At 36.9% G+C, this 17,477-nt stretch overlaps 1 protein-coding gene across 1 annotated transcript in view; it reads left to right on the top strand.

Annotated features, from left to right (window-relative positions):
- Positions 1-17,477, top strand: part of LOC125670857 (ubiquitin carboxyl-terminal hydrolase CYLD-like) — a 19,557-nt gene extending 2,080 nt beyond the window's left edge. Inside the window, exons 3-13 of the mRNA XM_048906266.2 lie at positions 8-337; positions 804-1,302; positions 2,225-2,439; positions 4,091-4,518; positions 4,773-4,864; positions 6,771-6,837; positions 8,852-8,987; positions 11,871-11,979; positions 12,872-12,987; positions 14,506-14,746; positions 16,788-17,477. Of these exons, the coding sequence (XP_048762223.2) occupies positions 8-337; positions 804-1,302; positions 2,225-2,439; positions 4,091-4,518; positions 4,773-4,864; positions 6,771-6,837; positions 8,852-8,987; positions 11,871-11,979; positions 12,872-12,987; positions 14,506-14,746; positions 16,788-16,978 (2,424 nt within the window). The 3' untranslated portion in view covers positions 16,979-17,477. The remainder of the gene's footprint in view (positions 1-7; positions 338-803; positions 1,303-2,224; positions 2,440-4,090; positions 4,519-4,772; positions 4,865-6,770; positions 6,838-8,851; positions 8,988-11,870; positions 11,980-12,871; positions 12,988-14,505; positions 14,747-16,787) is intronic.

Raw genomic sequence — 17,477 nt, 5'->3', positions numbered from 1 at the left:
CCTACAGGAGAGCAAAGGCAAGGGCACCTGTGATGGGGTATTCCGAAAAAAGCGATTCTTCACCTGTGAGCAGAACAGTGCAATTTTTGCCGCCATTCACAAAGTGCGGAAGGATCAGGACTCTGTGTATCGCCGTCAGTATCCGGACCGTTCCATTCCGATCCACGATGACTTGCCCTTGTATCGGGAGGAGAGAGAAGTAATAGAGAACTCAAACCTGAAGGAAAAAGACCGAATTGTCTGGATCAGTGACAACGGGCCGGAGTTTGGGGAGGTGAAATGGGTGGGGATTCTCCCGGACAGCAATCGAAGAGACGTCACAGTGGGAGTGGAATTCGTACGTCGTAACTCGCCTAAACATGTTCACATATTTCCATTATTTCAAATTTTATGATTTAACAAATTTTTACTTTTAAGGAAAAAAGTTACTTTTGCTCACACACTGGTTTGATTCCGTTTTTGTGTAGATGTGAATTCCTGGTTATGTTCATACTGTGAAAAAATTTAAAATGAAAAAATATAGTATCGAGTCATTACCTTTAGATCAGCACAATTCTTCAATATTCACTACAATGGGAAAACATTTATATTCACTACAATGGGAAAACATTTATATTCACTACAATGGGAAAACATTTATATTCACTACAATGGGAAAACATTTATATTCACTACAATGGGAAAACATTCGGTCTGATGTCTTGTTAGTTAAAAAACAACTTTTGTCTAACAAGTTTATAAAAGTATAGATGTGATCATTTCTTAAATCTTTTTATACCGTGGATATTTTTCATATGTTGTAGGATAACCCAGTTGGATCAGGTACAGGGAAGTACAAAAATCACAGACTATTTTATGCTAAAGCTCAGCATGCATCTTTAGTACCCATCATGGGTTTAATGAAAGCAGATGAGTACATGCAGATGAATCAGGGAGCAGTAGCCTCAAGTCCTTACTACCAGCAAGACTACGATTTCATACATGACCCAGAACAAATAAATTCTCCAAGACTCCCACAGTCACGTGGTGCCCCAAACAGTTCATCGAGTTTCAATCCAGTGAAAAGAGAGATTTTGTCACAGCCTGTTCAGAGCTCAGACAGGGGGAGTTACTCCAGCAGTAATACTTACCAGCAGGTGCTCTCTAAGGAACAGCTTCAGGTTCACCTACCTCCTGCACCCAACAAAGAGAAGTTGCCTCCCTCCCCGCAGGAGTTGATTCCTCCCATCCGACAGATGAAGGAGGAGAGATCCAGCGAGATGGGGGGCCCCAACCCTCTGTACGAATACACTCGGGCACAAGGTCAGACTCCCCAACCTTTAGCAGAATCCCCCCCCCCCCCCCCATTTTTCAGGGCTCTAAATTAACATATGCCCTTCAGTCTGTGACTGATTAAAAGTCTGGCGGACTGACATACATTTGTTTTAGTCAGTCTGATGGGACTGGTAAATTTTCTAAAGCATCATTTTGGAAAATATACTTATGAAATTTTAAACACACATTTGACATGCTTCGATCTGTAGATATCAGACGAATCTGATTCGTAAATATAGATCCCTCATTTAAATGTTACAATATTGTCTGAGGCATATTGAGTTAAATTTCATTTTAATAACATTAATGAAATATGTTTAATTATTTCTGGAAAACTCTGTTGGACTGGTTAAAATTATACTCTATCAGTCCGGCTGGACTATTGACATAAAAAGTTAGCTTCAAGCCCTGACACAATTTGTCTGTTCAGTAGTGATCTGATGGTATCCATTTGTTTTTGGCTTATAATGAGTTTAGTATAACAAAATGACATGTTATAATCGTTGTGAATCTTTTAATGTTCTATAGGAAGTACAATTTGTTTTTATTTTGGTATTTTATCTAACTATATGCCTGCATCATGATGTCAGTTCATGTGTTATGTACATGTAACTGTATTTATAAGAGGAAAATAGATTTATAAGGCAGTTTAATTTTCTGTACGATCCCAGAGTTGGCAGGATCAGCAGATTCTGAAAGCTCTTGAGATGTTTCAGTGTTTAAGATAACAGGCTTGAAGCTCAAAGTGAAAAGTCCTAGATCATGCACAAAAATAGGAAAGAAAAACTGAGGCATTTTGATGCATTTTTGTATGCTAAAAACTATATGTTTTCTGTCCTTCATAAGTTGCTATACTAAGCTCTGCAGATACCAGCCCATGAAACATTTGATATTTTGATTCTATATGTAGATCAACAAATTGAAATAAAGATGGAACCCTTTGAACAACCAAATAGCAGACGCAGTAACCCGAGCTCTCGTTCTACAGTTCCTGCCGACCCCGACCTTGAAGTGGGGTCAATGGTAGAGGTCATGTCAAACCCGCCACTTTATGGGGTCATTCGATGGATGGGGTACTTGCCAGACCAGAAAGAACCAGTCAAACCCATAGCAGGACTAGAAATGGTATGAGTCACAGTAAAAAAGGGACAAAGCTGACCTTTTAGGGGCAGCCTGATTTATGTAACTGTATTGTATCACCAGACTCCTGTAGAATAAGTCCCGTGGGGATGCGGGTTAGAATAGGTCTCAGTACCAATTGCTTATTGTAAGAAGCAATTAAATGGGGCAGTCCTTCGGATGAGGCCACAAAAACCAAGGTCCCGTGTCACAGAAGGTGTGGCACGATAAAGATCCCTCCCTGCTCAAAGGCCGTAAGCACCAAGCATAGGTTTAATTTTGCAACCTTTCACCAGCAATGGAGACATCTCTATATGAGTGAAAGATTCTCAAGTGGGATGTTAACCAACCAACCAATCAATCCTTTCAAAGAAATGTAGCTTTCAAATAGTGCAAGCTAAATGCACTAGAACCATGTTATATAATGACTGGCTTGGAAACCTTCAAAAAATTTAAAACTTACAGACAAAGAGATGATGTTATAAAGCTGCTGTCACAATTTGTGATAATCACATGGAAATAATCCCTTGCTGCAAACCGTTCTTTGAAGAAAGATCAAGAGTATGTGCAAATAAGTTTATTATCGTGCTCACTAATTTAGCAAGTAACATCTACACTCATACACACACATGCACACAACAACACTCATACAAACAAAAACAAAACAAAAAATATGAATTTACAGACAATTACACGTGTACCCGACTAAAGCTAAATGTTAAGTTATGTTGCCTTATGTAAGAAAACCAGCAGACTTGTCTCTTGAATTCAAAATAGGTTACACAGGATGGCGAAACAAAATTCGTTGACTAAAGAGTTACCACACTTTACACAACAGTCAGTTGGCTGTCTTCAGACACGTGGTGACACTTTGTCCATCACTCGCTTAATGTTTCTGTATCCATAAACAAATTTCCTGTATTTCTATAGGTCGTTCTCCAACGCTGTTCATCAAATATCTTAGAACGCCATGATATACATGTTACGAGCACTTGCTCGAGCCATACAATAACACACACAGCTGGTCACCGCTGTCGAAATGCTCAAAATTGTGTTCTCACTTTCCACACAGGAACATCATTCGAACACCCTTACTAAATGTACATACAATGCAGGCCCAGTAAACCACACAGGTAAATCTCGAGACCACACAGGTCTATCATTTTCACACATTGGGCGGACACACCTTCCCACTTCCACGGCCTGGTCAGAACTAACACGTAAGCATTTACAAACCGGTCTGACAGCTGTGACCAGCTATCCGTAACGACTATATGGTGAGAACAAACTATGGAACGCCATAACAAGCATAATAAAACAAACTCAAATTGTGACAGCTGCAAAAATGCATTTAATTTATTATTCATATGTTGGTATAACACTGATATTGTCCATTTACTTTTGTATACACCCAATTTGGAAATCATATATACTTGTTTCCCCCATATGCAACATCCAAACAGTTTGTAGTTAATGTTGTAATCTTATACTCAGTACAGTTTTAATGACAAATATTCTAGCTGAAAGATTTTAAAGCTGCCTCCTGTTTTTAAAGTGTTTTCAGGAATTATATTATTCATGCAATTCTTCAAGATGTAGAGATTGTTAGTTAATGGGTGTAATTGATTTTTATCATAAAACATGTCATTTTGAATAGGAAGAGGAAATATCAGCTGGTACAGATGGCAGTTTTGGAAAGCATAGGTTCTTCTCATGCCCGCCGAAAAAAGCTTTTTTCGTACCTCTATATAAATGTCGTAAAGACAAGCGTTTTGTGGACAGTGCTCGCCGTAACAGTGGGGTCTCGAATAACTTTGGGAGCATGGAGACACCGGATGTGATGGGAAACATTTCTCCACCAGATTCTTTGAATATGAAACAAATAGAACAGGAAGTGTGTGGTAAACAGAAAGGCATTCAGGGTCATCATAACTCTTGTTATCTGGATGCGACACTGCTAGCTATGTTTTATTTTACTACTGTGTTTGATGGAATTTTATACAGACCTAAACGCATTGATGACTTATACGAGTATGATGAAGTGAAACAAGTGATAAAAGAGGGCATTGTTAATCCACTACGAAGGTAAATTACATTCATGATCGTGAAAAGAAATTTTTTTTATTTTTATACTCTTTTTAGAGGAAGAAACATTTGATCACAAAAGGATAAACAGAGGAATTAAGTTGCCTGCTTTGCATATTGTATAATCTGAATTTTAAATTTCAAGTTAATATGCGTGATGCCCATGTATGTTGTAATTATTTTTTCAGACCATAGAAGAGAATATTTAATCATATCGATGATATATGGAATGAATCAGAAATTTATCATTTCAGACATAATTATGTTCGTGCTGACAAAGTCATGAAATTGCGCCACCTACTGGACAAACTAGGCAACATTCCTGGAATGATGAGTGAAGAGAAAGGTTAAAATTGTAAATTTACTTTTTCCAAAACCTAATGCAACTTTTTTTTTTACCGTATATACTCGCCTATAAGTCAGATTTTTGGGAGTCAATTTTTGGTCCAAAACTCTATGTCCGACTTATAGGCGCGTCCTAAGAAGATTGGTATTTTTCTGGGCGGCGTAATGTAGTGTTTTTTAAACAACTTCGACGATTATCATGGACTACCACACAAATGATTATTGTTCACAAATATCTAGACATAGTGTATTGCTTATGTATTTTAAAATTATGTATAAAGTATAAGTATTTACATATTTTTGTTTAGTTAAAAATTATTTACATACCGGTAACTAATACTTTCAATTCAACTAATCTATCGTTTATTGATAAAATTGAATTACGAACCTGATTTAATATTGAAATATTCATATGTATACTGGCTGAAATATATTTCATAAAAAAAATTGAATATTGTTAACAGATAATGTAGATCATCATTCTTGACTTTTAAAAACTCTGTCGTTGATACAATGAATTATACCGGAATCCCACAATAACAGTTTATGAGAGGCGCATGCCACTAAGTAAACATGGTATCAGGTACTGGTAATTAGGAGACCATAATTGCTTAGGTGATCAAGGGATCATTGCCCATAATAGATCAAGGGTTGTGTTTAAACCCCAAACACATATGGCTTGGATATTGAGCACCTCATAATTATTAATTTCTCAAAATATTTTTTGAAACAATTTGTACTGACTTATAAGCGGGTCAAAGGCAAATTCCTACAAAATAACCTTAAAAAATACAACCGACTTATAGGCGAGTATATATGGTATGCATGGAGTTTTACAGATGAATTTTTTAATTTGAATCTGAATTTGAGATACAGTGTTACTAAAAGTAATATATATTTGTACACTTTCATTTTTACCATATATTTCGTAGAAAACCATATTTTTTTAAAAAACACTATTAAGATTAAATTTTTCAGAAATTCTTTTCTTACTCGTACACCAAACAAATGATTTTTTGAAAATGCCATGAATATTCACAATAAAAGTGTTATTCTTTTATCATTATTTTTACAAATAATCAAATTAGAGCAAATTTTTACGGAGTTGCAATACAACTCCACAAGGAGTACATCGTACAATGAATCTCAATGTCTCTTAGTTTGCAATCACGTGATGCAGAAGCAGAGATTTAGGATTCAACATTATTAATTATTAATTCATAGTATAGATTGATTAATAGTTCAGATCATGACCTCAGGGTCCTACAATATGGGTTAAAAATTTTACAAAGGAAAAATCCTTTTTGAGAACCACAGGTGTAAAATATGTCAAATTAAGATATAGACATCCTTGTAATGTTGTGTAGATATAACTTTGTTTTTGTGTCATTATTCATCACAGGAGAAAGACAAAATCAACCTTCAAATGCATATCCAATGATAAAAGTAAAGAGACATTCAGTAATGCTGTTGCAAAATATGCATACTGTAAAAGTGGGTATTTAAGCATGGGGAAATTTACACTAATTACGCGTTCATGTAATAAGCGTGTAAATTTCCCCCATGCGTCTAGTTAAAAATATTTGGTATAGATCTTATATTCAGTTACCGTGTATTTTCCCCCCACGCGTAATATTCGTTGGATGTGGAAAAATGCGTACTTAACCCCCAGCGTAAATATCCACTTTTATAGTAGTTCAGAGGTCAAAAGTCACGTTCACAGCACCTTTATGTAAATAGTGTCTCCAATGCTAAAGTTGTAGACTGGAAAAATGTTTGCCCTTGGGATGCACTATAGTGGCATTAAACACCTAGTAAAAATACTTTAAAAGATCGAGGACAGCTGTATCCATATTGGGCGACACTATAACAGTTTTCGTGTTTTTATTCTTTCCTTTTCATTATAGATCCGGAAGAATTTTTGAATTTACTTCTAAACCAAATCACAAAAGCGGATCCATTTCTGCACATACGGTAAATGTCAATGTTTAAATACAAATAATTTCAATGAAATGGCTTTCTTTTTAATTGCTGTGATTTCCCTTCAGTAAGGTTACTGTGTATTAGCTGTGTGTTATATCCATTGCTGCAAGTATTTTATTTTGTGATAAGTAAAGATATTTTGTTGGATTCAGATTAGAAATGAGACAATGAATTTCAATATTTTGTCATGTACTCCGCTTTGTGTGACAAGTAGACTGTGATGAACACATAGGAATTGTTGTTGGTCTGTTTACATAATTTGAGCCGTTCCTAGCAAAAAGACCCTTATCTTATCCAACAATATTTTTTTAAAAACATAATGAAAAAACGTGACGTCATTTTTTGCATACTTTTAAAGAAAAAGGTCACTATTACCAATCACGAGTTGGTTGTCATCTTTGATTAACTGTAATATTTAATGAAATGACAATCAATATTGCTCTAATATTTTAATTATGGGATTGTTTTCTATAGTTCATACTTTAGCACTAAAACACTTGAGGGCCCTATTTGCTAGGAACGGCTCATGTAATGAGGGTGAGGGTTTGAAATGTGTGTTCTTTGGAGACTTAATTAACTACCGTGATGTGGAGGGGAGGACAGATCTCAACACCACTCAAGGACTGCAGTCTTTCACAAACACTTTTTTAGCCACTATCCTGTAGGACTAATGTATTTAACATTTTTTACTAACTCAATGACATTTTTATTAGCCCAGAAAGATAGGTGAAATTTCAAAATTAATGGTCCATCATTTTAATCCGTTTCGATGTAATATTCAATGAGTGTTTTCCTCTTCCCATATTTCTTGTGCATACTTTTAGTTTCTTTGCATATTTTCTTCCCTGTTTTTCTACTTAACCTTTTTATGCTTTCATTACGTTGAAGGTCACAAGGATGTATTCACACTTATTAAATACCTGTGATAAGTGTCATATTGACGTGAAGGAAAAGTTAACTCAAATGTACTTTATTTCCATAGCATTTAATTTTACATGTTGCACGCTTTTTCATTGGTTGAAAAATTATTAGAATATCGTATTCAACAAAAACAAAAAAAAATAAATGGCTGGAACTACTTTCTATTGGCATGATTGGATTCCTCTGGATGCTTCATATTTATATATACATGTAGATTAGGGAATCCTGAAAAGAAAAACTTAACAATTCTATCGATCTATATAAATTTATTAAACAAATTAATAAGCCTTGGCCATTGTGCTAGTGAGTTTTTGTGAAGACTGCACTTAAGAGACTGATGCTCTACAAAATTCCTCTGAGGCATACTGAGATGAAATGTTGTACAAAATTCCTCCAAGGCATACTGAGATGGAATGCTCTAGAAAATTCCTCCGAAGCATGCTGAGATGGAATGCTCAACAAAATTCCTCTGAGCCGTGCTGAGTTGGAATGTGATACATGAAGTGACAGATCATGTTCTTATTTCGACCGGGTTGTTGTTATTTGTTACAATGTAATTGTGACTTTGTTTATGTTAATTGTGACTTTGTTTATGTTAATTGTGACTTTGTTTATGTTAATTGTGACTTTGTGTATGTTAATTGTGACTTTGTCTATGTTAATTGTGACTTTGTGTATGTTGATTGTGACTTTGTCTATGTTAATTGTGACTTTGTTTATTTTAATTGTGATTTTGTTTATATTAATTGTGACTTTGTTTATTTTAATTGTGACTTTGTTTATGTTGATTGTGATTTTGTTTATGTTAATTGTGACTTTGTCTATGTTAATTGTGACTTTGTTTATGTTAATTGTGATTTTGTCTATGTTAATTGTGACTTTGTTTATATTAATTGTGATTTTGTTTATTTTAATTGTGATTTTGTTTATTTTAATTGTGACTTTGTCTATGTTAATTGTGACTTTGTGTATGTTAATTGTGACTTTGTCTATGTTAATTGTGACTTTGTTTATTTTAATTGTGACTTTGTTTATGTTAATTGTGACTTTGTCTATGTTAATTGTGACTTTGTTTATTTTGTAGATCAGACAATGGGGCCGGCAGCCAGCATTCGTTTCTCTATCAGCTGATTATGGAAAAGGATGAACGACTCGTCCTTCCGACCACACAACAATTATTTGAACTGTCTTTCCTGCAGATGAAGGTTAAACTAGAGGAGGTATAGCATTCATGCTGGACATTTTGATAATTTTACCGAACAATCAATTGTGCCATGAATATCTCTCACTCAGAAAGAAGGTTTCAAAAACAAAAACTCTTTATGTTGGTTCACATCTTGAGCACAAATGCCTCTCTCCCTGGTCTTGGAGATTCTTCATTAGACTTTTAAAAAATGCTGCAAAGTAGAGGTTTATTACTAAGGGCTGTTCCATTAAAACATATGGGGTACCCAGGGATGTTTTTGAAAAAAATCTATGGGTGGTTCACACTGGTGGGATATTGATCCTATGGTGGGTGATTCACACTGGTGAGATATTGATTCTATGGTGGGTGGTTCACACTGAGGGATATTGATTCTATGGTGGGTGGTTCACACTGGTGGGATATTGATTCTATGGTGGGTGGTTCACACCAGTGGGATATTGATTCTATGGTGGATGATTCACACTGGTGGGATATTGATTCTGTGGTGGGTGGTTCACACTGGTGAGATATTGATTCTATGGTGGGTGGTTCACACTGGTGGGATATTGATTCTGTGGTGGGTGGTTCACACTGGTGAGATATTGATTCTATGGTGGGTGGTTCACACTGGTGGGATATTGATTCTATGGTGAGTGATTCACACTGGTGAGATATTGATTCTATGGTGGGTGATTCACACTGGTGGGATATTGATTCTATGGTGGGTGGTTCACACTGGTGAGATATTGATTCTATGGTGGGTGGTTCACACTGGTGGGGTATTGATTCTATGGTGGGTGGTTCACACTGGTGGGATATTGATTCTATGGTGGGTGGTTCACACTGAGGGATACTGATTCTATGGTGGGTGATTCACACTGGTGGGATATTGATTCTATGGTGGGTGGTTCACACTGGTGGGATATTGATTCTATGGTGGGTGGTTCACACTGGTGAGATATTGATTTTAAGGTGGGTGGTTCACACTGAGGGATATTGATTCTATGGTGGGTGGTTCACACTGGTGAGATACTGATTCTATGGTGGGTGATTCACACTGGTGGGATATTGATTCTATGGTGGGTGGTTCACACTGGTGAGATATTGATTCTATGGTGGGTGGTTCACACTGAGGGATATTGATTCTATGGTGGGTGGTTCACACTGGTGAGATACTGATTCTATGGTGGGTGATTCACACTGGTGGGATATTGATTCTATGGTGGGTGGTTCACACTGGTGGGATATTGATTCTATGGTGGGTGATTCATACTGGTGAGATATTGATTCTGTGGTGGGTGGTTCACACTGGTGAGATATTGATTCTATGGTGGGTGGTTCACACTGGTGGGATATTGATTCTATGGTGGGTGGTTCACACTGGTGGGATATTGATTCTATGGTGGGTGGTTCACACTGGTGAGATATTGATTCTATGGTGGGTGATTCACACTGGTGAGATATTGATTCTATGGTGGGTGGTTCACACTGGTGAGATATTGATTCTATGGTGGGTGGTTCACACTGGTGGGATATTGATTCTATGGTGGGTGATTCACACTGGTGAGATATTGATTCTATGGTGGGTGGTTCACACTGGTGGGATATTGATTCTATGGTGGGTGATTCACACTGGTGGGATATTGATTCTATGGTGGATGATTCACACTGGTGGGATATTGATTCTATGGTGGGTGGTTCACACTGGTGAGATATTGATTCTATGGTGGGTGGTTCACACTGGTGGGATATTGATTCTATGGTGGGTGGTTCACACTGAGGGATACTGATTCTATGGTGGGTGATTCACACTGGTGGGATATTGATTCTATGGTGGGTGGTTCACACTGGTGGGGTATTGATTCTATGGTGGGTGGTTCACACTGGTGGGATATTGATTCTATGGTGGGTGATTCACACTGGTGAGATATTGATTCTATGGTGGGTGGTTCACACTGGTGAGATATTGATTCTATGGTGGGTGCATGGCTCACACTGGTGGGATATTGATTCTATGGTGGGTGGTTCACATCGGTGGGATATTGATTCTGTGGTGGGTGGTTCACACTGGTGGGATATTGATTCTATGGTGGGTGATTCATACTTGTGAGATATTGATTCTATGGTGGGTGGTTCACACTGGTGGGATATTGATTCTATGGTGAATGATTCACACTGGTGGGATATTGATTCTATGGTGGGTGATTCACACTGGTGGGATATTGATTCTATGGTGGGTGGTTCACACTGGTGGGATATTGATTCTGTGGTGGGTGGTTCACACTGGTGGGATATTGATTCTATGGTGGGTGGTTCACACTGGTGAGGTATCGATTCTATGGTGGGTGGTTCACACTGGTGAGATATTGATTCTGTGGTGAGTGGTTTTTGCATGAAAATTGCTTCTTTGGGTGGTTATTTTACCAAACCATATAATCTGTGAGAAAATAATCAGAAGAACACACGATTGACAGAGGCAATCCAGGCATTCTGTAAATTATGCTTGAAACGGAATTGCATGTATTGAATACTGAAATAAAGTTGATATCAAGATGAAAAGGTATTTTGTGCTGTATGATGAGGGAAAAAATTCTGATTTGGGAATATTTTGAATTTTGCTTTTTGAACAAATTAATTTGCTTCTATAGGTGCCTATATAAAGCTTCATTATTTGCCTCTATGGGTGGATAAAAGTGTACCAAAATCACTTCTATGGGTGGTCATCCTAATTTTCAAATACCTTCCCCATGTCCCATCAGTCCTAAGAAATATTGATTTAGTTTTACAGTACTTGATGATTGACAGCAAGTTAAACAAGACCATCATCAAACTTCTTTTTGACCTGAATAGTAACTATCTTGTGTTCCATGTCTCATTATGAGCACATTTTGAAGCCTCTTTTCTCCCTTTTTTTCAGAGACCACCGTGTTTAATTCTGCAGATGCCAAGATTTGGTAAAGATTACAAAATGTACCGTCGCATTGTTCCCAGTCTAGAGTTGGACATCACCGATGTCTTACAGAACGGTACAGTATTGTTTACAGAATGAATGTCAAGGCTGTTTGTATATAAACAAGAGAAGCATGGGGTTATTTATAGAATTAGTGAAGATGAGTACAATAAAACATGCTTATAGTGAAGTGCTGGACTCAAGCAATTTTTTTATTCTTTATAAACATAATTCATTATATCCAATGAGTTCATATTAATGCGTTTTAAAACTACTGGCTTTGATTTCTTCAAAAAATTCAAACTTTAAGTTCGAGTTTCCTTCAATCGGAACAGTCAAAACTTGAGTAAAATTTTAGACTTAAGTCCAAGTTTTGACGGAAAATTGTTTCGAGAAATCCAGGCCAGGTTTATATGAAAATCACTGCATTGTAAGCATGATTTCATTATAAGCATGTTCGCTGTAACCATGTTTTACTGTACAGAGAAATTACCCCTTTCTTTTGTAATTTATATAATCCCCAGTACTTGGACATTTACTGCTTACAGTGTATATTCATGTTTTTAAGTCAAGTTCAGTGCTTTTATTGAGAAATAAAATAATTTGAAGCAGCTCAAGTAATTTACAGCATAAAGATTGATAAATGTAAATACAGTTGAATTTCAGTATCTTGAACATCAATATATTGAAAACCATGGATACTTCACAGTGTGGTGGAAGTCCCAACTAAATTTTCTTTGTGTATATTTATAACCTCAATATCTCAAACTCTCAGATATTGTGAATTTTTTTCTAAACCCCATCAAGTTTTCACTGTATATGTGTAAAGAAAGTGGTATCATGCAGGAGTATGAAGGCCTTGTTTTAAGAAATTCGTAGCGCAGACCACTGACCATGCAGTGCACATTCATTTAACTAGTGCGTAGAGTTATGATACAATGGTGTGATCTCTGTGTTGTTGCTTGCAGCTCCTAGAGAGTGTATCATATGTGGGGATTTGGCGGCATTTGAATGCAAAGAATGCTACAACCAGCATGGAGCCGGGCTAAACACCATCGCCTTCTGTGAAGGCTGCAAAGATATGGTAAGGTCCTAATAACTTTCTGTGAAGGTGTAAAGGTATGATAAGGTCCTAATCGCCTTTTGTGAAGGCTGTAAAGATATGGTAAAGTCCTAATCGCCTTCTGTGAGGTGTAAAGATATGATAAGGTCCTAATCGCCTTCTGTGAAGGTGTAAAGATATGGTAAAGTCCTAATCCCTTTCTGTGAGGTGTAAAGATATGATAAGGTCCTAATCGCCTTCTGTGAAGGTGTAAAGATATGGTAAGGTCCTAATCGCCTTCTGTGAGGTGTAAAGATATGATAAGGTCCTAATCGCCTTCTGTGAAGGTGTAAAGATATGGTAAGGTCCTAATCGCCTTCTGTGAGGTGTAAAGATATGGTAAGGTCCTAAATCGCCTTCTGTGAGGTGTAAAGATATGGTAAGGTCCTAAATCGCCTTCTGTGAGGTGTAAAGATATGGTAAGGTCCTAAATCGTCTTCTGTGAGGTGTAAAGATATGGTAAGGTCCTAAATCGCCTTCTGTGAGGTGTAAAGATATGGTAAGGTCCTAAATCGCCTTCTGTGAGGTGTAAAGATATGGTACGGTCCTAATCGCCTTCTGTGAGGTGTAAAGATATGGTAAGGTCCTAATCGCCTTCTGTGAGGTGTAAAGATATTTTAAGGTCCTAACCAGCAGTCAGAGATGGAAAGATCTCATGATTCAGAAATGGTCAGATACATGGACCATTATTTAGATATGGTACGATCTCGACCGTTATTCAGGTATGGTACGATCTCGACCATTATTTAGATATGGTAGAATCTCGACCATTATTCAGGTATGTTAAGTTAGAGATGACAAGATCATGACCAGTTATCATTGATGATAATTGCTTATAGGAGTTATGAGATTGATCATCTTCACCTTTCATGATAAGTTTCCAACCAGTCTTGACTTTTATACAAACCCAAGCAGTACTAGAAGTCACTGAAATCACAAAGTGTGAAACAAAATGGTGCTATTGCACACGACTGTCTCAAGTAATGTCTTAATTACGTAAATAAGCAGTTATTAATATTAAAAAAATGTAAAATCCCCTCAAATAGGCATGTTGTTATTCATCCCTTGTAACGAAATGTCAGGAAATTTTTTGATATTGAATATAGATGTTAAGGGGCATAAGCTGTCAACTAGGATGTAAAAACTGTTTAATTCTGAACCACAATTAAAATGTGGGAATGTATTTAAAAATGAAGGAAAATAAATTTAAGAGTGAAAAAAATATGCAACTTCCAATCAAATTTTATGAAAATTATGTAAAATTGAATTCTTTACTTCCATACAATAATATTTCGGCCATTGTTTTTACATAAAGAAAAGAAATTCTAATATCAAAATTACAACAAAAGATTGCAAAAGGTTTAAATTTTAATGGGTCAATGGTGATTTTTATGTGCTGTAAAGCAATTTGGTAACAATCAGAAAATATGACTGTGGCAGCTAACTTTGACTTGTCTCACAATTAGAAGTGATCTTCAACTTGTTTACTTTAATTGTCAGAGTCACAAGCATAAAGTGCGAATAAATCACAACTGGGAGTCCATCGCCGTGCCCCAGGACTACCGAGTCATACACAACGAACAGAAACAGATTCAGAAACAGAATCCTACCATTCCTCGGGAGAAAATGGAGCTGTTTGCTGTCGTCTGCATCCAGACCAGCCATTATGTGTCTTTCGTTAAGTGTGGAAAGGGCAAGGATGCCCAATGGATCTTCTTTGATTCAATGGCTGACAGAATGGGTATCTCAATTTGTCATATCTTCCTAAAAATTCTAAATACATGTACAAACAAATTTTGTGTGTAAAAAAACATTTAAAACCCTAAAGTTTAGATGATCTAGAAGCAGAAAAATAGATGCATGAGTGAAAGATATGCTCCAATTATTAGCACGGTCCATGGTAGCACATTTATTCCATTTAGAAGGCCTGTGTCACAAGTACTGCACTCGTGAATTTATCAAAACCTCCTCCTTATAGTTAAATTTTGAAGAATATGTAAGTTTTTGGCCACAGATAGATGGACTGATAAACAGGAAACAAAAATTATGGACCCCCCGAATCTCCTGATTCCTTAACCCCCAAATCTTCCGATTCCTGAACCCCCAAATCTTCCGATTCCTGAATCCCCATATCTTCTGATTCCTGAACCCTCAAATCTTCTGATCACTGAACCCCCAAATCTTCTGATTACTGAATCCCCAAATCTTCTGATTCCTGATTCCCCAAATCTTCTGATTCCTGATTCCCCAAATCTTCTGATCACTGAACCCCCAAATCTTCTGATTACTGAATCCCCAAATCTTCTGATTCCTGATTCCCCAAATCTTCTGATTCCTGAATCCCCAAATCTTCTGATTCCTAAATCCCCAAATCTTCTGATCACTGAACCCCCAAATCTTCTAATTTCTGAACCCCCAAATCTTCTAATTTCTGAACCCCCAAATCTTCTGATCACTGAACCCCCAAATCTTCTGATCACTGAACCCCCAAATCTTCTAATTTCTGAACCCCCAAATCTTCTAATTTCTGAACCCCCAAATCTTCTAATTTCTGAACCCCCAAATCTTCTGATCACTGAACCCCCAAATCTTCTGATTACTGAATCCCCAAATCTTCTGATTCCTGATTCCCCAAATCTTCTGATTCCTGAATCCCCAAATCTTCTGATTCCTAAATCCCCAAATCTTCTGATCACTGAACCCCCAAATCTTCTAATTTCTGAACCCCCAAATCTTCTAATTTCTGAACCCCCAAATCTTCTGATCACTGAACCCCCAAATCTTCTGATCACTGAACCCCCAAATCTTCTGATTACTGAATCCCCAAATCTTCTGATTCCTGATTCCCCAAATCTTCTGATTCCTGATTCCCCAAATCTTCTGATCACTGAACCCCCAAATCTTCTGATCACTGAACCCCCAAATCTTCTGATCACTGAACCCCCAAATCTTCTGATTACTGAATCCCCAAATCTTCTGATTCCTGATTCCCCAAATCTTCTGATTCCTGAATCCCCAAATCTTCTGATTCCTAAATCCCCAAATCTTCTGATCACTGAACCCCCAAATCTTCTAATTTCTGAACCCCCAAATCTTCTAATTTCTGAACCCCCAAATCTTCTGATCACTGAACCCCCAAATCTTCTGATCACTGAACCCCCAAATCTTCTAATTTCTGAACCCCCAAATCTTCTAATTTCTGAACCCCCAAATCTTCTGATCACTGAACCCCCAAATCTTCTAATTTCTGAACCCCCAAATCTTCTGATTCCTGATTCCCCTAATTCTTCTGATATCTCAAATCTTCTAATTCCTAAATCCTCAAATCCTCTGATTCCTGATTCCCCAAATCTTCTGATTCCTGGGGCACAAAACCCCTGTGGTTAAGGTGGCTAACTACACCCAGAAATAGTTTCTCAAATTAGTACGAATTGATTTAATTATAAAAGATATGATATACAATATTAAAGTATATATGCCAAAAAGGCAAAAAATATACAAATTTGGATAAAAACATGATTTTCAAAAAAATTATTTTGACACATGTGAATAAAAGATTCGGGGGGAATTTGAACTTGAGATCTGCAGTTCACCAGCCCGATGCTTTAACCACTGAGCTACAATGATAGGCAAACAAATCGATCGATACAAATAATTTCACAAAATATTTAAATCGCCATCTTGTGACGTGGTGTCATACAGAGTATAAGCTTTAGTGTAGTGAGCTACCTTACATGTACTAATGATAATAATAGCCTAATTTATGCTAAACAATATTTCAGGTGAACAGAGTGGGTACAATATCCCCGAGGTCAAACTATGTCCTGACTTATCAAAATGGTTGTCCGACGATTATCAGGAGGAGATTATGCGTAGAAGCGAAGACAAGGAGCTGCCGGAGCATATTCGTCGTTTGCTGTGTGATGCTTACATGTGCATGTACCAAAGTCCAGAAGTTTCTATGGTCCGATGAAAGATAAACACGTCTAGTATAAAACAGGTGTTCTGCTGCATTCATAAGTTTCCCTTGTGTTCAACATTATGCAGAGGAAATGATTCTATAATGCATCACCTAAATACTGTGTGAAGGCTGTAACTCTTATTTATTGGCATGCATTTTTCTAGCTAGCAACTTGTGTGAACAAACTCAATCTGCACCAATTATTTATTGCTAGAATGTGTGCTTGAACAGGAAAACTGTGTGTTCATATTTTGGAGAAAAACTTCATCAAGTTGATCATTAGTTCCCACATACTGTATTCCATGTGATCTACCAAACCGCTGAAGACCTTTAAACATCAATCCAATCTTTTTGTGGAAACACGTTTTAGTTTAGTTTTCCGTCCACCTAATGTTTGTTTCAGATCAATCTTGGTATTCTGAATTTATTTTCTGTGGGTTATGTGAGTTGTTGGATTTCCTTTGAAAATTAATGTACATGTATGAATAAAATAAGAAATCTAATCCTAAAA

This window comes from Ostrea edulis, chromosome 1, assembly GCF_947568905.1.
Source record: "Ostrea edulis chromosome 1, xbOstEdul1.1, whole genome shotgun sequence".
Taxonomy (NCBI): Eukaryota; Metazoa; Mollusca; class Bivalvia; order Ostreida; family Ostreidae; genus Ostrea; species Ostrea edulis.
The sequence above is the reverse complement of the archived record's forward strand: the minus strand, read 5'-3'. Positions and strand labels throughout refer to the sequence as shown.